The sequence below is a fragment of the Leucopleurus acutus genome, assembly GCF_964270905.1.
Source record: "Leucopleurus acutus genome assembly, chromosome: 16".
In the NCBI taxonomy this organism is placed as follows: Eukaryota; Metazoa; Chordata; class Mammalia; order Artiodactyla; family Delphinidae; genus Leucopleurus; species Leucopleurus acutus.
Window position 1 is genome coordinate 29,731,457 of NC_139158.1, and position 21,183 is coordinate 29,752,639.

General features: G+C 49.3%; 1 protein-coding gene across 2 annotated transcripts in view; it reads right to left on the bottom strand.

The window, feature by feature from the left end:
• The window catches only part of CLEC16A (C-type lectin domain containing 16A), a gene marked incomplete at its 3' end in the record, with an annotated part of 207,021 nt that overhangs the window by 36,958 nt on the left and 148,880 nt on the right, over positions 1-21,183 (bottom strand). For both annotated transcript variants that reach the window (XM_082857533.1, XM_082857532.1), the window contains exons 19-21: positions 16,422-16,573; positions 14,105-14,309; positions 12,252-12,416 (exon numbers count right to left, since the gene is read on the bottom strand). In XM_082857533.1, coding sequence (XP_082713659.1) covers positions 12,252-12,416; positions 14,105-14,309; positions 16,422-16,573 — 522 coding nt within the window. The remainder of the gene's footprint in view (positions 1-12,251; positions 12,417-14,104; positions 14,310-16,421; positions 16,574-21,183) is intronic.

The window sequence follows — 21,183 nt, forward strand, 5'->3', positions numbered from 1 at the left end:
CGGATAATCTTCAGGACTGAAGACACAGGGGTTTGTGGAGTGGGAAGCCGACGGGCCAGGTGCTCCCCTTCTCCAAGCTCCGGTTTCCTGGTCAGCACACTGAGGAAAGGCGCCAGCCCCACAGGGCTGTTGCGAGGCTCAGTGGAACTGCCCGGCTCAGGCAGGCGTGGAGTCAATGATGGCAGCCAGTATCGGGTGCAGGGTATGTGCTGGGGCCGGGGCTGCAGGGTACGTGTCTCTGTTTGTCTCTGGCCCTGGCTCTGCCTCTAGAGCTGTGGGGCCTCAGGCAAATCATGTGACCAGAAATCTCATGGCCCTTCTGCAGGGGAAAGGAAACTCTGCCCTGGTGTTTTATCAGCACTTGATAAAAGCCTTTCTGAAATGAGCAAATCTGTACAACTGCGAGGTTTTTTTTTGGTTATTTACAGCAGGAGGGGCCCCTGGATTATTAACTTTGTGCAAACTGATTTAACGTGTAGAAAGGGAACTTATTTGGGGTCCCAAGGGTCAGCCTTGACTAATAACAACGACCATAAAAAGTACTGAGATAACCTTTACAGCACCCTGCACGTGGGGAGGCAATCGTTCCAGGTACTTATGTGAATTAACTCATTTTATGCTCACGGGAGCTTAATGAGGTAGGTGACATTTCCATCCTCTTTTTTTTCCTTTTTAATTGTGGTAAAATACACATAACATAAAATGTACCACCTTAAATATTTAGCACACAGTTCAGTCGTGTTAAGTACATTCACACTGCTGTGTATCATCCCCATTTTTTATATGAATAAACAGGCCCAGAGGGGTGACTGACTGTCCCAAGGCCACGTAACGAGGATGAGGTGGAGCCAGGACTTGAACCTGACTGTCTGTTCCAGGGCTGTGCTAAGCCGCCTCCTTTGCTGACTCTCACCTGGGCAAGCACTGCTGCTGAGAAAAGAAACCCCACAAAGGATGAACAGAAAGAACAACGGGGCAGGACGCCGGACAGTCTATCCTTTCTATCTTTTCTTGGTACTTTTCCATCCTTCCAATTGTTCTGCAATAAACGTACTTCACTTATACTAAGAAGTCCGGAGTCGAGAAGTGACAGGAGCTGCGTTCTGGGCGCGGGGACAGGCATGCGCACGAGTAGCTGTGCTGCTTGCTCTGGAACACGCCTGCCTGTCCTGTGCGACCAGCGAGGCTGCCCCGTGTGGGCCTGCCTGAGCCCACAGAACGATCCAAGGTGTAGCCAAGGTCAAATGGCAGCATGAAGCTGGGGTTTTGGTCTCTTCCCACACCCCACTGCCTGGGCTCCCAAGCTTTTCTCTGCCGGCAACACACTCCCTGATGCACTGTCATTGCCAGAAGGCTCCAGGGCACCCAGCTGCTTCATCATCTGAGGTGGGTAATGACCTCAAGAAGTGAAGCAACACTCAGTTCTTCGGAACTCTGTCCTCCTTCCAGCCTCCGCGCCCCCCGGAAAAGCCTGTCTGGAGCACGATGGCTGGCTCTGCCTATTGAGTGCTCATTTCACAAGAGGGCTCCTCAGACAAGGGCTGGTGTGTCTACTGGGAAAGTGTCTGTCGGGGGGTGCACATTCCAGGGGGAAACACTGTGGGCCCTGGTTTGGGAACGTGGTTCCTTCCGAGGCCTGTGTGCTCCCAGCCTGGCAGTATCCTCAGGCTCTCTCTTCACAGCTGCCCTGGGGACACCGAGAAGCAGTCTGGCGAGCAGGAACCCCATGGACTCAGCTCAGCCACTTGAAGACTGATCTCTTAGACACAAATGCCAGACAGCTTTGAAAGAAGCACAAATCCTGCTACTTTTGCTCAGGCAGGATTCTGAAATCTCGTTTCTGCTTTTTGTTCGTGAAAGATCAGGAACAAATTTCTACGAGGATGGCCTTTGAGTGACCCTGACCCCTAGCCTGGTTTGGAAGCGGTGGCTCTGGGAGAAGAGTGTCTTTCTGCATCACAGCTTTGCAGGTTTGTCCCTGATCCAGTGGAGGCGGGCTTGGAGTGGGAGGACTCAGGAGCAGGTGTGTCACACAGAAGACAGGGATGCGGAGTGGTCTGCCTGGGCCAGGGCCACCCAAGAGTCCCCTCTCTCCTGAGGCTCTGTCCTGCCAACCTCTCACGTGGCAGAGCCGTCAGGTGGAGCTGCTCAGCCATCACCAAGCCAGCCTTGAAGCAAGTGGTCTTCAGAGGCAGGAAGTGGAGGCAGGGATCTCGGCCACCCGTGGGAGCTCTGTGGGCTTGGTCTGAGCCTGTTTCCTATCTGTACAGCAGAGCAAGTGCTACTTGCTTCCAGAGCTGTGCGGAGGATAGAATTAATGTATACAAAGTGCCTGGCACAGTTAATTCTTCCAGTCAAACTGTACCCCACACTTCCAGAAATAGAGGACTTTTCTGTCTGAAACATGCTGAGGGTTGGAGCCAGCAATGTGATTCTGCCCGATACCACTGAGGCCTCAGGTGGGGAGAAGTCACTTCGGGAGCATCAAAACTGAGTCAGGAATGCAAGGGACTGGCGGTGGTGGCAGTGGGGGCTCAGGGTGTGACCTGGGCAGGCCTGTGTTCAAAGCCTTGCTGTGGATGGGTATCGGGTGTGTGTGACCTTGGGTGGGTGGCTTCCTCGTATGTAGAAGAGGAAAATGGTAAAAACTTCCTCCTGAGGCAGATCAAATGAGAACCCTGCATAAAGTGCTTAGCAGCTCTATATATTTTGCTTTAAATAAAAAAAACAAAGGCCTCTTGGGGTCAGATTCAAGTTTCTGTAACTCACCAACCCAGTGGCCCGAGGCTCTGACCAGGGAGCTGGTGGCTGGGAGGGGCTGACATGGGACTAGGGAGACTGGAGCGGGGAGGGGAGGGCTCTCCTTCCCATGTGGCTCCAGAAAGGGTATTTCTTCCCCTTGGGTGAGCTGGTAGGAGAGATCTGGCTCCAGTTTTATAATTAGAAACAAGAAAAATAACAGGCCTAAATAATTAGTTTCTGGAGAACACTGCCATGAGATGACATTAGCACCTAGTATGTTCTCCCCAGGGGAGAAGTCAGAACTGAGGTCTATGAATTAAACATTGATTTTTTTCTCCCTTTCTTTTTCTTTTTTTTTCTTCCGGATGTCAGTCGAGGCTTTGTGGTCAGCTGGGCTGGCACTGTAATCTTGCATCCTTCCTCAGTTCCTCAGCTGCCAGAGGCTGGCTCTGGAACCGCACTGCCTTTCCACGGAACTATTTAGTATTCTGGGTCAGTGACTGATAAGGCCGCTCTGTTTGCCTTTGACAAAGATCACACCTATGGAAAGCACAGCGCTCGCCCTCGTGCTCAGTGATTCCGATGTTTGCCCAGAGAGAGATGGCACCCTGAATCCAGTGGGATAAGAAGTGAGGGAAGCTGACTCTCCCACTGGCACCCCGAGCCCCTACCAACTGGAGCCGGAGCCAGACCCAGGTGCGAGCGAGGCAAGTAAGTCACAGTCTGCTGGGAACAATTCACCCGTCCGAGCCTCCAGCTACCAATCCACGTCCCCACCCGCCTTCGCCTTCGACAGTCACTGAGCACCTGCTCGCTCATGAAGTGTCAGCCATCGAGGGCAGGACGAACAGGGCCCCAGAACCTTCTATCCTAGCGCAGGGCAGTGATGCAGACGAGAAGACAAGTGGGCAACTTCAGTGAAAGGTGAGGGCTCTGAAGACTGTGGGAAAGCAGCTCCTCAAAAAGTTAAATTCCTATTCGACCCAGCAATTCCACTCCTAGGTAGACGGCCCAAAAGGCTGAACACTGGTGTTCAAACAAAAACTCATACACACACACTCGTAGCAGCACTATTCACATTGGCTGAAAGGTGGAGACAACCCCCATGGCCACCAACAGGTGTAAGAATGGATAAATCAAAGGAGGTCTATCCACACAATGGGCTGTTATTCGGCCATGAAAAGGGATGAAGCTCTGACATACGCCACAATGTGGATGAACCTCCAAAACACCATGCTAAGTTAAAGGAGCCAGAAACAAAAGGTCACACATTGTAGGGTTTGTACGAAATATCCAGAAGAGAGAAATCCAGAGACAGAGTGGATGAGTGAGTGCCAGAAGCCTGGGGGGAGCGGGGATGGGGAGTGACGGCTTAGTGGGTACAGCGTTGATTGGGGCTGAGGAAAATGTTTTGGAACTAGTAGAGGGGATGGTGGCACGAGACTGTTAAGGTACTAAATGCCACTGAGTTGTATACTGTCAAATGGTTAATTTCACGCTGTATGAATTTCACCTCAATTGAAAAACTAAAACCCAGCTGCTGCACAGAGGGGGACTGGGGTGGGCGGGGCCCCTGGGGAGGCCTCCGAAGAGGACTGTGAGCAGAGCGCTGAACGCTGAGAAGGCACCAGCCTCACAGAGGGTTTCAGGCTCCAGCCACAGGGCAGCGCGAGGACAGAGGTCCTGAATAGGACGCGCCTGGCCCTCGCGAGGTGCAGACAGAAAGCCAATGGGGCTGAAATGCTGGGTTGTTTTATTATCTGCAAAGAGAGCCCAGGACAGAGAAGAGAGAGGAGCTAATTGTGTAAAGGGGGCAGGGGCCAGACTGCAACAGGACTATCCTGAACAGGGTAGAGGGCAGTGAAAGAGGCAGACCGTCCTTTCCCTGGAGCTAAAAGGCTGGTGGGAGGCAGCTGACTGTCCTCAGCTGGGCAAGGGTCACTTTTTTAAACATGTCACTGAGCCCTCGTCAGTAAGGGCCAGTGGGTGTCAACCTGCTTGGCTGTCCCACTCCAATCCCCGTAACACGCTGGGTTCTAAGAGCCCTTCTGTTTGGGTAAGAATTAGGAAGGGCCTGGGTAGGACCCGAGCCAGAGGGACGGTGGTGTTCTGTCACCAGCCCTCCCACCCCCAGGTGAACGCCTGTGAGCAGCCTCTGGGCCAGAAGGAGCCCAGAAGGGGTCAGGAAGGCCAGAGCCCCGGCCCGTGGACTGCAGCCCACTGCCCCCTGATGCCCAGGCTTACTTCCGGGAATAGCCTCTGCTCTGGGGTCTGCTGGTCCACGGGTGTTCATGGGAAGACTGCACTGTGGGCTAGTTTTCAACACCCCGCCCTGCCTTGGCAGATTCTGGCAATCAGCTGTCACCGTGCGTCAGTGGAACAAACCCTCGAGGGCACCAGCCATGGAGCACCGCACCTCAAAGCCGGACTCTAGAGCCGGCCGCGCCTGCCCGCCAGGCACGCCCGTCACTGCTGACCCCTCCCTCCCCGGCCATGCGCACACCGGCCTCTGCCCTCGTGGAGCTGAACATTCTATGGGGGCGAGAGCCACAAACATAAAGCCGGCCAATAAACAGAATTTGTGGTTCCTTTCCAAGCCAAATGGAAGAAGAAAAATATACCAAAGTGGCTACTCGCCTATTAGTCCTGATTTATATTCTACTTTAATATCTCTTCCAAGGAAATGAAAGGTATATTTTCATCAAATATAATCATGTATAGCTTGGAAAGGGGGAGACAAATGGCTCTGTGACAATTACTTGGACCTGCAGATAAAATTGGAAGATGTGTCACAGTAGAGCTGCCTCTTCCCGCAATCTCCCAGAGGCAGGTGGCCAGCACTGTTTCTTCCCCTGTGAACTGTTCCCAGGCAGAAGCAAGGATCCCACCTGGCCTGGGATGTTGCAACAGTGTGGCCTATGGCAAGGGACACAGAGCAACACCCGGATGGTGGCTATGGGTGCCACAGCATTGGAGGCCAAGCTGGGCCGGGCTTCCGATGACCCCTCCAGCAAACTCTGAGTTAAGGTGAGCGTGGTGAAACTGACGTGCAACCAACCCAAGTCTTATCACCCGGGTGCCCGGGACGCACATCTCACTCACTTTGTGACAGGAGTTAAGCCGAGGAATGCTGCTGAAGATCTGGGGGCCGCCGTTCCCTCGTGTTCCCTTGTCAAAGTGCCTCAGCCTAAACCACCCAACGTCTGGGGCCCCTGTGGGAATTGCTCCTCTCCCTGGTGTCCGCACAGGGAGAAGGCACCTGGCGGGATCTGCTCTGAGGCTGTGCGGAGAATAAGAACAAAGCCTCACTCCTTACGCAGTGAAGACTGAATGAAGGTGCCGTGCTAGGCGCTGCGGTACAGCAGTGAAGGGGACACTCCAGGTCCCCGTGGAAGTGACCCTCTCCATGGGGGAGGAAGGTACACAAATACGTCAATTAGGTACGGAGCCCCAGGGCCACGGAGAACATGAACCAGGCTAATGATGCGGGGGGGCTGGGGGTGGGGGTGGGGATCAGGAAAGGCCTCTCTGAGCAGGTGGCACGCAGACTGAAGCCTGAGTGATTGGCAGGAAGTAGCCACACACAGATGTAGGGAAGAACATTCAATGCAAAGGCCCTGGGGCAGGAGAGAGCACAGTGAGTTAGGGTAGTGGTTCTCAAAGCATGGTCTGGGGAACCCTGGGGGGCGTCCCAGGGTCAGAACTTTCATAAAAATAATGTTGGCATTTTCCTTTTACACTCATTCTCCCAGGAGTACACAGAGGAGTTTTCCAGAGCCCACGCTCTCACAACAGGTTGAAAGCAGAAGCAGATACGAGAATTCAGCTGTCTTCTATTAAGCCAGATATTAAAGAGACTTGCAAAAATATGAACTTTTTTTGTTTTGGAAAACAGTTATTGTTCATAAAGAACTATGTTATTTATTTTTACATAGGATGGCTTATTATTATTTTTTAAACGAATAAGTAAATATTTAAAGTCTTTCTCAGTTTTAATTTCCAATACCTGAAATATCAATAAACATAATCCACACAAACTGAAGCTCTGTGAGTTCCTCAATACCTTTCAAAGAGTATGAAGGGTCCTGGGACTTCCCTGGTGGTCCAGTGGTTAGGACTCCGAGCTTCCATTGCAGGGGGCGTGGGTTCGATCCCTGGTGGGGGAATTAAGATCCCACATGCCGTGCGGCCAAAAAAAAAAAAAAGAAGAAGAAGGAATCCTGAGGCCAAAACCTTGAGAAGCGCTGACTTGGAGGAGCAGCAGGGGTGGTACAGCCGGGGCAGGGACAGCACGAAGGGGGGCGGCTGCGTCTGAGAGGCCGGCTGGGGCCCATCCCACAACGATCACACAAGGTCAGAGCAAGAGATCTGGATTTTGTTTCGGGTGCAACGGGAAGCGTACTGGAGGGCTACAGGCAGGGGCATGATATGATCTGACTTATGTTCTAGAAAGATGCCTCTGGCTGCATGGAAGGGAGGGAACGAGGCTGGAAGCCGGGGAACGCCGCTGATGCTGCTGCCACAATCTAGGAAGAGATGCTGGGGGCGGGGGAAGATAGTGGGGTGTGTTCTGGACGCAGAGCAGCCCTGTGGGTGTGGGAGAGCAAAGGGAAAACGAAGGATGACCTCAAGATGCTGGGCACCTGCGGGGCCAAATCTGAGCTAGCAGGTGGTGAGGAGCGGGGCGGGCGGGTTCCTTTCCCTCTCTCGAGTCACGCTAAGGCTCACTCTTCAGGTCACACCTCTGGCCCAGGCGAGGACAGGGGGGCAGCGAGCCCTCTTCACCCAAGGCCCCAGAGCAGCTGCCCTCCGGGGCACAGCTGAGAGAATGTCCCCACCACCAGGGGCTGTCGGGGGGGGAGACACTGCCAAGGGGTGGATGGCTGCGTTCAGGCGCCGCCTTTGACTTCCACAGTCCCAACTGGCCCAGTGTCACGTATCCCAACCCTGGGACCAGCAAGAAGACACTGGGCATTCCAGCTGTGCCCCCCTGCCCACTCCCCAACCCGTGAGGCAGCAGGCCTGGGCCACTGTCGGCAGGGTGACACCCCCAGCACTGGATAACCTCACTCTTCCCCTGGAGCCCAGGCAGGATGGGAGAAGTAAGTAATTGCAAAGCCTTCTGCAAACAGAGGGGTGGCTATGCAGAGGCCGAAGACCGTGACATCCGGCTCTGTTTATTAATTTACACTTGCCTTGTCCCAAAGATGGGGGAGCGGAAATAAGGACCAAGCTTTTCTCCTTAACCCATTAGTTCCTGAGCTCAGAGAAGCCCTGATGACCCTAAAGAACTGATTTCTTAAGTAATATCATCTTAAATGTCAATTACATTTCAATTTAAAAAATTACGAAGCGGTGCTTATATAAATGTTATAATAAAATTACAACTGTGTGTTTATTGATTTTTTTTTTTTTTTTTTTTTTTGCAGTACACGGGCCTCTCACTGTTGTGGCTTCTCCCGTCACGGAGCATAGGCTCCGGACACGCAGGTTCAGCAGCCATGGCTCACGGACCTAGCCGCTCCGCGGCATGTGGGATCTTCCTGGAGTGGGGCACGAACCCATATCCCCTGCACCGGCAGGCGGACTCCCAACCACTGCGCCACCAGGGAAGCCCACAACTGTGTGTTTAAAAAAAAAAAAAAAAAAAGGAAGAAAGAAATGATTTCTTACCAGGCCAGTGTGTATTTAGTTAACCTAGACTCATGGTCATCATTTATATTTACTTAGCAACCATCTCTACAGGGCAGAAAGCAACCTGGAGAATTTTTAACAAAGAAGCCTCCAGACCCCTGAGCAGGCAGAATCATCTCATATTGCGCGGCTGAAAACAGAGGCAGGGCTACGATCAGTCTTGTAGCCTAAGACTGGATTTAAGAATGAAAGCAAGATTGCTTTGGCTATTTAGGGTCTTTTGTGTTTCCATACAAATTGTGAAATTTTCTGTTCTAGTTCTGTGAAAAATGCCAGTGGTAGTTTGATAGGGATTGCATTGAATCTGTAGATTGCTTTGGGTAGTAGAGTCATTTTCACAATGTTGATTCTTCCAATCCAAGAACATGGTATATCTCTCCATCTGTTTGTATCATCTTTAATTTCTTTCATCAGTGTCTTATAATTTTCTGCATACAGGTCTTTTTGTCTCCTTAGGTAGGTTTATTCCTAGATATTTTATTCTTTTTGTTGCAACGGTAAATGGGAGTGTTTTCTTGATTTCACTTTCAGATTTTTCATCATTAGTGTATAGGAATGCAAGAGATTTCTGTGCATTAATTTTGTATCCTGCAACTTTATCAAATTCATTGATTAGCTCTAGTAGTTTTCTGGTAGCATCTTTAGGATTCTCTATGTATAGTATCATGTCATCTGCAAACAGTGACAGCTTTACTTCTCCTTTTCCGATTTGGATTCCTTTTATTTCCTTTTCTTCTCTGATTGCTGTGGCTAAAACTTCCAAAACTATGTTGAATAAGAGTGGGCAAACGGAGCTGGAGGAATCAGGCGACTTCAGACTATACTACAAAGCTATAGTAATCAAGACATTATGGTACTGGCACAAAAACAGAAAGATAAATCAATGGAACAGGATAGAAAGCCCAGAGGTAAACCCATGCACATATGGTCACCTTATCTTTGATAAAGGAGGCAGGAATGTACAGTGGAGAAAGGACAGCCTCTTCAATAAGTGGTGCTGGGAAAACTGGACAGGTACATGTAAAAGTATGAGATTAGATCACTCTCTAACACCATACACAAAAATAAGCTCAAAATGGATTAAAGACCTAAATGTAAGGCCAGAAAGTATCAAACTCTTAGAGGAAAACATAGGCAGAACACTCTATGACATAAATCACAGCAAGATCCTTTTTGACCCACCTCCTAGAGAAATGGAAATAAAAACAAAAATAAACAAATGGGACCTAATGAAACTTCAAAGCTTTTGCACAGCAAAGGAAACCATAAACAAGACCAAAACACAACCCTCAGAATGGGAGGAAATATTTGCAAATGAAGCAACTGACAAAGGATTAATCTCCAAAATTTATAAGCAGCTCATGCAGCTCAATAACAAAAAAACAAACAACCCAATCCAAAAATGGGCAGAAGACCTAAATAGACATTTCTCCAAAGAAGATATACAGACTGCCAACAAACGCATGAAAGAATGCTCAACATCATTAATCATTAGAGAAATGCAAATCAAAACTACGATGAGATATCATCTCACACCAGTCAGAATGGCCATCATCAAAAAATCTAGAAACAATAAATGCTGGAGAGGGTGTGGAGAAAAGGGAACACTCCTGCACTGCTTGTGGGAATGTGAATTGGTACAGCCACTATGGAGAACAGTATGGAGGTTCCTTAAAAAACTAGAACTACCATATGACCCAGCAATCCCACTCCTGGGCATATACCCTGAGAAAACCATAATTCAAAAAGAGTCATGTACCAAAATGTTCATTGCAGCTCTATTTACAATAGCCCAGGGATGGAAACAACCTAAGTGCTCATCATCAGATGAATGGATAAAGAAGATGTGGCACATATATACAATGGAATATTACTCAGCCATAAAAAGTAACGAAATTGAGCTATTTGTAATGAGGTGGATAGACCTAGAGTCTGTCATACAGAGTGAAGTAAGTCAGAAAGAGAAAGACAAATACCGTATGCTAACACATATATATGGAATTTAAGAAAAAAAAATGTCATGAAGAACCTAGGGGTAAGACAGGAATAAAGACACAGACCTACTGGAGAACGGACTTGAGGATATGGGGAGCGGGAAGGGTGAGCTGTGACAAAGCGCGAGAGAGGCATAGACATATATACACTACCAAACGTAAGGTAGATAGCTAGTGGGAAGCAGCCGTATAGCACAGGGAGATCAGCTCGGTGCTTTGTGACCGCCTGGAGGGGTGGAATAGGGAGGGTGGGAGGGAGGGAGATGCAAGAGGGAAGAGATATGGGAACATATGTATATGTATAACTGATTCACTTTGTTATAAAGCAGAAACTAACACACCATTGTAAAGCAATTATACCCCAATAAAGATGTTAAAAAAAAAAAAAGAATGAAAGCAGTTGCAGGCAGTGGGTGGCAGCGTGAACTGGGGCACTATTTCCAGAGTGCATGTTGGGACTACATATATTAAGATGAAAAAACCTCCCCTTTGACTCAGCAGATCCACTGCTGGGAATTTATCCCATAGACACGTGAGATTTGCACACTTACACAAAGATACCCCGAGGAGGTTCACTTTGACAATGGAAGAGCAAGACACTGGAAATGACTCAAATGTCCATCAATACAAAATGTTATAAAAGACTTTTTTGTTCCGTCCATATGATAAAATACCACACAACAGTGAATGAGCGTTAGGTCGATTTACATGTGCTTACACGTAACACTGACTTGTCAATAAGTGAAAACAGCAAGATGTAGCATCACACATATGGTATAACCCCGGGTGTAAAGACAGACAAGCAAACATTTCTGGAAGGAAATGCAAGAAACTGTTAACCATGGTCACTTCTGGGGCCAAGTAGTCTTATTTTTCATTTTATCATGTCCTGTTTGGGTTTAAAGAAATCATATGCTTATAGTATATACTATATTTCTGAAATGAATTAATCAAATCAAAGAATGAAATCAGAATGAATCACGGGGTGGAGGGGAAACAGGGATCCTTGTTTGGGTCAGGTTCTTTTCACTAGATTTTGTTCTTAAATGTATAACTGCTTTTGAAAACATTTTGCCACATTTGCAATTGAGGTTCGAAGCCCTAACTGCGGAGAAGTGGACAGCTTGGCCAGTTTTCTGAAGCTTTGTAACCAAGGGCAAGGTTGTCTTTCGAGGGGTTGGGATGCATATGGATTTACTTAAAGCAGACATGTCAGAACAGGAAGGGGGAGCCTGCCGGCCCTTCTGGAGAACCAGTACTTTCAGCTTCACCAGGTGACCCTGAACTTTCTATTCATGCTTCTCTTTTGGAGAGGCAGGAAGGAAAGTTAGAGATGCGCTTCGGGGAAAGTGGGAAGAGAGGCTCCCAGAAAGAAGAGAGTGGCAGCCGCCCCAGGGGCAGCGGGACCTTCTTCTGAAGTCTCACTTCTTCAGGGGCTTAAACAGGAACTGCACACACTAGTTCTTTCTAGTCATCCTACATGGAGGAAATGACTCTCCCACAACCTCGTTACTAATAATCTAACATATTTCCAAGAAATTTCCAAGAAATTTTTAGCCTTAATTCTGAGAAGTTCTTCCACACCTTCAAACAAATCTCTGGAAAACCAAACCCCGGCGGCAGAACACCAAAGAGAAAGCCAAGATTTCTTTCTGGGGCTTGTGTTTAATCTTGTGTAGCACTTTGATAAGTTCTAAGAAACGGGGTTTCTGAGAGGGGAAGGAAAGCCTACACAGGCTCAAGACAGAGAAGGTCCTGGAACCACCCCTCTCCCGCTCCCCGGAGGGGACAGGAGGTGGCACAGGGTGGGGGCCGGCTTACCTGGCACCTTGTCCACCGACGCAAACACAGAGCGCTGTACTGTGGGGTCGCTGCTGCCCCGGCGGCACTGGTCGTAGAAGCGGAAAGGCAGGTGCTGGGTGGAGGACGAGCTGAGACCAAACCCCAGGACTTCAGTTGTCGGCTGGATCGGGAGGTCCAGGAGGGCTACGTTCAAACAAACCGGTGGTTCAAGCTCAGCACGTGCGTGGGATGGGAATGTAGGTGACAAGATTTTGGGTGGCACGGCTGTAGCAGGTGTGGCCACATCCCTGCCAGGCACATCCCTCGGACAATGCCAAGCAGGCAGCCAGCAGCCTCGAGCTGGGGAGACCAGCGTGACACCAAGGGTCCCGCCTGAGGCTCATAACACAAGCAGTGCCTACAGAGCGGTTCAGAGATGAACGCCAGGCCCATCTTCACCTCGGATTCTTGGCTTCCATACACTAAAGACCCTACCAAGGCTTAGCCCTGGGTACAGTTTCAGACCCCAAAGCAAACGGGGCCAATTCTGCTGTGACAGTTCATAAATCTATGCGTGTGGGGAAGAGTGTGTGAGACAGAACTTACACGCACGTGTGCCTGTGTATTTATGTGTGTGTCTCCGTTGCTGTCCTCTCTTCCACGCAGAAATCTCACGATACAGCAATTTGGAGGGGCTTTTTAAAATCAATGTGAGAAATACCCAAGGCGTTAGTTCTAACAGCCACTTTACGGCATAATTCTCAATTTTCAAATGAAATATTTAGCCTTGATGCCAGCTGTGAGAAATTGCTTTACATTAAAAAACAAACAAACAACCCTCTGGAAATAAATCTTAAGAGAAAGGACTGAATGATTTAAGTCACTTTGCACATTACAAAATGCTTCTGTAATGATTTTGGAGGCCAAGTTTCAGCTAAGTGAGAAATAAGGTGAGGACTATATGGGATGCAGGCCTGCGCAAATCAACGGGGCACGTGCAGGAAATGACTGAGTTCGCGATATCCAGAAACCCTGCCCTCCAAGTGTTTCTTTTTAGGTGACCCCTCGAGAACGCTCCCCTTCTCTCCCAGTGGACTGGAAAGCCTCCCAGTGACCACACCAGAACGACCACTGGTGCTTGAGCTGAAAGGCTGTTCGTGATTTTAGGAGTTGACAGAACGCCTTTTCCCCGAGGAGGAGACGCTGTGCCTTCCACCCTGATGAAGGGAATGCCCTCATTTCAGTGCCCTCACTTCTAAGAAAGCTGGGGCCTTCCTGATACTGGGCGGTGTAGGGCCATCTCACAGATTCACCACAGTCCCGGTGCAATGTGAAATAACACTTCCGAATCCAGTGCTGGGTTATGGCCCCTCACCAGGCAGGGCTGCCTCTCATGAGAGCTGGGAACGGAGAGGAGGAAGGGATGGGCTTTACTGTAGGAAGTTCTGTGTTTGGGTTCTGCCAACTAACTGCCTGCGTGGCTGTGGGCAAGTCACTGAGCCTCAGTTTACTCTTCTGTAAAATGGGCAGAACAGGCCCCACTCATCTCAAGGGTTGTTTTAAGGGTCAGAGGTGGCAGAGGAACGTCGAAGCGCTTTGCAGGCATACGCTAGAGAACGTCCGTGTGCGGGAGGGAGAACCGTCGTCCCACACTGACAGCTGCCTCTTGCCTGGGAGGGAGGGCTTGCCTCTTCCAAGCAGCCCTAGACTTGTAGAAACCAAACACTCAAGGTTCTCCATTCTCTCACCAAAACACAACTCATTCCTGAACCATATGTTTCCTCTTCTAGAGGAGTCACAAGGGTTCTCAAGGTCAACGTGAGAGTCATGCTAACGGCCTGCGGCAGCTGCTGCCCCACTGCCGAGAGGACACCCGCCAGGGCTGCACTCACCAGCTATTCTCTGCATCTTCATGCGTCTCGCCTGGATGCGGCCCTTGGCCAGGCGCTGCTTGGCGATGATGCAGCGGATGTGGTCCGAGAAGACGAAGGTGGCCTGCAGGATGGGGAAGGGCTTGGAATGGGGGCTGGATGCAGGCTTGTGGATGGTGATATTCAGGGCGCGGCTGTCGTCCTCCACGCCAGTCACCTGCATGTCCTGCGGGGGAGGAGGCCAAAGAAAGGGTGTCTGTTAGGTTCAGGGGGAAGGTAGCTGCTCGGAAGCTGTGGATTCACGTCTCATCTAGAATGAGGTCCCCCAGATTGAACTTTGCTTTTGCTCTGGAGGAGACCATCAGCCCCCCAAGTCTGAGAGAGTCAAGGATGGGCACAAACCAGGCCAGGCCAGGCCTGGCGGGAAGTGAGCGGTGGGAAGCACAGACAGCTCAAGTGGCTGATGCTGGCCGTGGCGGCCGGTTCCATCCCCGCGAGAACTTGAGACAGCTAGTAAACACACGGGACACCAGCCTCTACATGGGGCCTCAGGGAGCCCAACAGACTCCAACAATTCTTGCTTCGGAGAACTAGAGATAACAAACCCAAGTTCCTAGTCCTTTCCAGTGTGATCTCCTCCAGCGTAACAATTCCTTCCTTGCTTCTCTTAAGAAGGGGGCATCCTTAGCTCCCATTTGTATGTCTCTGACAAATTCCTGGTCCCTAAAGGAAATAGCTAACTCCGAGAAAGGAACAGGGGAGGACCACTTAGCAGACGTTTGAAGAAAGTTACACTTGAAAGGTAGAGGAGAACTCACGTACAGCAAGTATCCTCAGGACAAATCCAATCTAAAACCTCAGATTGGATTCTGTGCAAAGAATTTGCTTCCCACTAAGTAAGGTTTCAGATAAAAGCAGGAGACAGGAGACAGACATGAAAGTCAGAAAGGTGGGGAAAATGTTGAAAAGGCTCATGAAGCAAGACAGATACTGTTCACAGGCATTCAATCTGGCACAAAATGTTGCAGTGGGAATTAGATGAGATATTATGCTTTTAAGACGGAGAGAGAGGCTGGCATGTAATAATGGCCTGACGAATGGAAGCTACTGGAAGACAACCAAAAGAAAAGGTTTATGTGCCTTTCATTGTCTGAGGGACGACATGTGTTAATCCTTTGAGGGATAAAAACACTTTCCTGACACTAAATTCTAAAGGAAATTGATCATAAACCTAGATAAATAAGAAGCACTAAGTCACCTAATGGACAGTCTTTTTCTAAATGAGAGGTTCTTCAGATAGCTGCTTCTCACACCACCTTCTGTAAAAGACTTTTTTTAAATGGAAAGATCTTGAAAAAGAGGAGGCTGGGAAATGGTTGCAACAGCATCCTCAAACACGTGGGTGGCCCTCTTGGGGAGTGGGTTGCCCTGGAGAGGTGGATGTGGGTCGCCCCAGCAAGGCCTTGCCAGCAACCAGGACTGCCCAGCAAGAAAACGGACTCAGCGCAGGGCAACTCAGGGCCTGGGGGTCTGGCGGGGGTGATGGTTGGGGAGCGCGTGAGCTGGAGGCTGTTTTCAACTCATCTGGTTCCACGCTTCGTTCGACCAACTAGCTGGCATTAGTCACCCATCATTTAGACAAACATTAAGAAAACCCAGGCTTCAGCTTGACGTTTGACAGTTTAGAGCCCAGGCATGCTGGAGAGGTGGAGGACACAGGAACGTCCATAAATCACCAGTGGCAACAATCATTCTAGAGAGGAAATAGGCACAGCCCAACTTCTTGGTATCTTCCCTAGGGAAACGTTGGCCCAAGTGCACAAGGAAGTCAGGGCAATTCTGTTCACGGCAGCACTGTCTGTAAGGGTAAAAAGCTGGAAGCAACCACAGGGTGCTGGCTAACTCTGCCTTGGTGTGTGGTCAGGAAGCAGTTAAAAGAACACCAGTAAGCCTGCAGAGACTAACACAGTCAGTTCTCCAAAACATTAGTTGAGTGAAAAAAGCAAAGTTTACAATACATTCAATGTGACAGGATAAAAAATACACACACACACACCCCATTCCAACTATATGTTGTACACTTTTTAAAAACAGTACACGTAGTTATAGTCATACACATATTCGGCAAAGCACCGTATCTGATAACGGATGAAAGGAGTCAGAATTGGGTTTTGGTCAAAGGGGACTTGGCTCTTATCTGTGAGGTATTCTAACTTTTGTCAATGATAATCTGTTCACGTGGCCCTTATATCATTAGAACTTGACCGTAAAGATGACACTTTTGTGGGTGTTTGTACAGCCAACCGAGAAGAGCTTCCGGAGCTCTCGGCCATCGTACCTGCAGAAGGCCTGCGAACTTGACCACTCCCCAGCCCAGCCTGGACACGTCAGGCTCCACCAAACTCATCTGGTAAATGTCGACAGCCAGGAACCGCTGGAGCATGCTGCCATCCTTGGTGATCACCGTGCACGCGATCAGGTCGCTGTTGTCTGTGGTAGAGGGGGACAGAGAGCATCGTGAGGCGCAGTCCGCTGCCCAGCTTGACGGACACACTCCAGCTGACTTGTGTTCTGCCGGGCAATGCAGCTTGGCACCGGAGCCTGGGCTGGAAGTCACACACACCTGGGTCTGAGTCCCTCCTCCAAGTCATGGTAGGCAACTTACTGTACCTCTCTGGGCTTCAGATTCCTCATCTGAAAAATGGGGATCATGCCCCTCCCACTCAAAGCACTGTTTGTGAGGACTAACTCAGATAAAGCACATAAAGCATCAGTACAATGTTAGCTGTGGATTCGGCACTGCACCTGCCTAAAAAAATAACCAACAAATCCGGAATCCCAGTAACATTTCAGTGCTTCCCTGCAGGCGTTGGTGGTTTACACCTGTGACGGCATTCACCTAGATTAAGTGAAGACAGGAAAGGAAGAGCCCCTCGCTCGGTTATAGAATCACCAAGACCTCAGTTTGGTGTCTGACAACTTAGAGCCGAGCTCTACGCTAGATGATGCGCCATCTGGGGCAAGGCACTTGGCCTCTCTAAACCACGGTTTGCCATCTGTAAAATGGGAATAATGTCCCCTATATTGAGGTGTCTGATGCCTTAAAATGAGAACAGGGAGGTAAAGCATTTAGCAGGGGGTCCTCAGCTTATGCTCGGTCCCTTCTCTTAGCTGGAAGTTACTCCCAGATTTGAGGTCTAATTTACTGCTTGTCCTTGATGGCTTTGAAATCACCAGAGTAACGCAGGGCCATTAAATATACAGTCTGCTTTGAGTTCCCTCCAGTGAAACCCTCTGTAACATGTGTTTTTTTTTTTTTTTTGGTGGTATGTGGGCCTCTCACTGTTGTGGCCTCTCCCGTTGTGGAGCACAGGCTCCGGACGCGCAGGCTCAGCGGCCATGGCTCACGGGCCCAGCCGCTCCGTGGCATGTGGGATCTTCCCGGACCGGGGCACGAACCCGTGTCCCCTGCATCGGCAGGCGGACTCTCAACCACTGCGCCACCAGGGAAGCCCCTCTGTAACATGTTTTAAAAGAAACAGCTGAACTAGGAAACAACCTAAATGCCCCCAAATAGGGGAAACACTTGAGTATGATTTTTTTCCCATCATATGGAAAATTATATATCCATTTAAAAATTATGTTTAACTAAACTGTGAACTGTGGTTACCTATGGGGAGGGAAGTGAGAACTGGGGTGGGTGGGAGAGTGTGTGTGTGTGTGTGTGTGTGTGTGTGTGTCTGTGGTATCAACAGGAGAACTTTAATTTTTGCCCTCTATACCACTGTATTGCTTGAAATTATTTTAAAATGAGAAAGTATTCAACATGTACTTTTGAAATACGTATTAAAGACCCAAGTAAAAAATCCTATTTACAAATAACTGCAATGGCATTGGAAAAGACATTACAATTTTAAATGAATAAGGTGATAAAAACTTTATAACTATGATGTTGATATGTTAAAAAAAAAAGTATCCCTACAAAGAAATACAAGCACAGAGAAATATACTGAAACATTAAAAGACAGTCCTGAGGGCTTCCCTGGTGGCGCAGTGGTTGAGAGTCCACCTGCCGATGCAGGGGACACGGGTTCGTGCCCCGGTCCGGGAAGATCCCACATGCCACAGAGCGGCTGGGCCCGTGAGCCATGGCCGCTGAGCCTGCGCGTCCGGAGCCTGTGCTCCGCAACGGGAGAGGCCACAACAGCGAGAGGCTCACGTTCCGCAAAAAACAAAAAACAAAAAACGACAGTCCTGATTAGAAGAATGGTAGGTGGGTTTTTTTTTTCGTAAACAGCTTTATTGAGGGATAATTTATATACCATAAAATTGTCCCATTTTAAGTGTACAGTTTGAGTGTTAGTAAATTTACAGCTGTGCACTGACGGTGACACTCCAGTTGTAGAACACTTTCATCACCCCAATACGTTCTGTGACCTAATATTTGGCTTCATTTTATTGGTGGCCGGTTGGGGGGAAAGGTAACACAGATAGTAACAATTCTAGCCCCAAGCACATGTGATAAAGTTGGGCTCAGGGGCTTCCCTGGTGGCGCAGTGGTTAAGAATCCACCTGTCAATGCAGGGGACACGGGTTTGAGCCCTGGTCCGGGAAGATTCCACATGCCGTGGAGCAACTGAGCCCGTGCGCCACAGCTACTGAGCCTGTGCTCTGGAGCCCACGAGCCACAACTACTGAGCCTGCGTGCCGCAACTACTGACGCCTGCACGCCTGGAGCCCGTGCTCGGCAACAAGAGAAGCCACTGCAATGAGAAGCCCGCACACCGCAATGAAGAGTAGTCACTGCTCGCCGCAACTAGAAAAAGCCTGCATGCAGAAACGAAGGCCCAACGCAGCCAAAAATAAATAAATAAAATAAATAAATTTATAAACCAACAAAACAACAACAAAAAACCCTTGGACTCAGGTATTTTGCCAAGGTTTCGCCACACATTCCCTCTCCATTTTTACTTTTCATTTAGATCTAAGGGATGATAGGTACATTTCTCCTCTGCCATCTTCTTTTCCCCTCCCTCCTCTTCCCCCTCCCCCCACCTCCCACACTACCTCAGTTTAACCCTCTGAGAGCATAATCCGTCTGAGATCCTGGCTTCATGGGATGCCTTCCGGTCTATCGTCTCAGCTTTGAAAGACCTTGTGTTTCTGTCTTTCCTCCCCAGCATATGACCACCCGGCACAGCCAGATACCCCGTGGCAAACACCAGCACCAGACAGGCTCAACGGTCTGGATTGCACATTCTCTTATTGAGGGCAAGAAACGTCCTCCCTTTCCCAAGGGTCCAGCCAAGTATTTAAGAAGAGTTCTAAAAATGACTGTATCCAGAATTTCTAGTTCCACATGGAAGACACTAGTCTTCTGTATTATCAGAAATGGAAGCCCTCACACTCTTTCTTACAAACATTTTCTTTGTGGTAGGTAGAGTTTATTTTCTTTACTCAATACTTAAAACATGTTCCCCAATTAGAATCTTTTATTTTTTAAAAAGAGAAAACTAAACTCATAAAGGATGCCTTTTCTTTCCTTTTTCCTTTCTCTTTCTCTCCCCCTTCCCTTCCCCCCTCAACAGGACAACCTGGCTCTTCTTTCCCCACATTCACAGAAGAGGTTCATGTGCGGGTGAGAGCCGGGAAAGCGGGCACAGCCAGGGCGTTGGTGTCAGTGGGGTCTGTCGGCAGGCAACCCCCTTTACAAAGCCCAGGGGCCTTAGGGACTTCAGGGGGAAAAATAGACCTACCACCTCTGTCACAAAGAACAAAAAAGGAAGGACAAAACCCCAAAGTGGAACAACTTTCAGAAATGCAATTGAGACATCAAAGCCCCGTGAGAGATTTTGTAAGAAAACTAAGAGGCAACCGTCACCAGTGAGACAGGATGGCTCCAAGAGGGAGGGAGCCCTTGGCTTTTCAGCAGCTGTGGGAGCAGTTAAGGAGAAATGAAGCGGCTTCCGTGGACTAACAGAAGGGCATATGGGTACCCTGCAGAGAGATCAAGGGAGTCTGGCTGGGGTGACATCTGCGGGCCCCTGGGGCGGCATCTCAGGAAACGCCTTCACCCCCTGGGCTCTCCCCTCAGCTGCTCCACATGCTGGCTGTGAGCATTCCCGTTGGAGGAGGACCCAGGAGAGAGAGCTGTGGAACGGGGCCCAGCTCTGCCCACGGTCCAAGTCCTTCACCTGCTGCCTGGGAGCAGGCGCCCGTGGATTTCACTCTGAGCCGGGGGGAGGCGTGCCGGGTACCCAGGTAGCGGGAGGGAGGGATGCAGGCTTGTGGGGAGGACTCAGAAGCGGGCGGCTATGTCGGGGTGCGTGGCGGCCTCTGAGGCTTGGCCTGTGGTCGGGGGAGGCCCGTGCAGGTGACGGGCCACCCCTACACTGGCACTGCTCAAATCTCTCGGCCCACCTGGGTCTCCTGCGTCCTTCCCCCACCAACTTCACTTCAAAAGGGGTGGGGCCGAGGGCTTTAGTTTTTAAACTGACAGAAATTTATCAGACTGTCCATATGACCTTAGGGAAGGATTTCTCTAAAAAAGAAATGAGGATCCATACATATGAATAAATAAGTGTAAGGCTGATAAACTGACTACTCAAAATTAAAATTTACCTCACGGATAACAAACGAGCCCATAAACAGACGAGGGGAAATATTTGCAAAATACCTTTAAAAGGCAAAAGATGAATAAAGGAGAAAATATGAAGAACTCCACAGGCCATTCACAGACGAGAGAATGAACACACACACAGGTGCTCCCCCTTGTGCTAAATCAGGAGACAAATGAGAACTGGATCCCACCGCACTGGCAAAAATAAAAATGGCTGATAACATCAGGTACTGGGGAGGCCACAGAAAAACTGACATTCTCAAACGCTGCTTGTAGAATTAATTAACATAGCCATTTTGAAGGGCAAATCAGCATTATTTATTAAAACTGAAAGTTTCACACTCTATGACCCGGCAATTGGTATGTTCCCAGGAAGACATACGCGTGGGCTGAGAGACAGGAACAAGGATGTTGACAGCTGGATTTCGGGCTGTAATGACCCAGATGTCCGGTGAGAAGGGAAAGCTTTTTAAAAAAATGT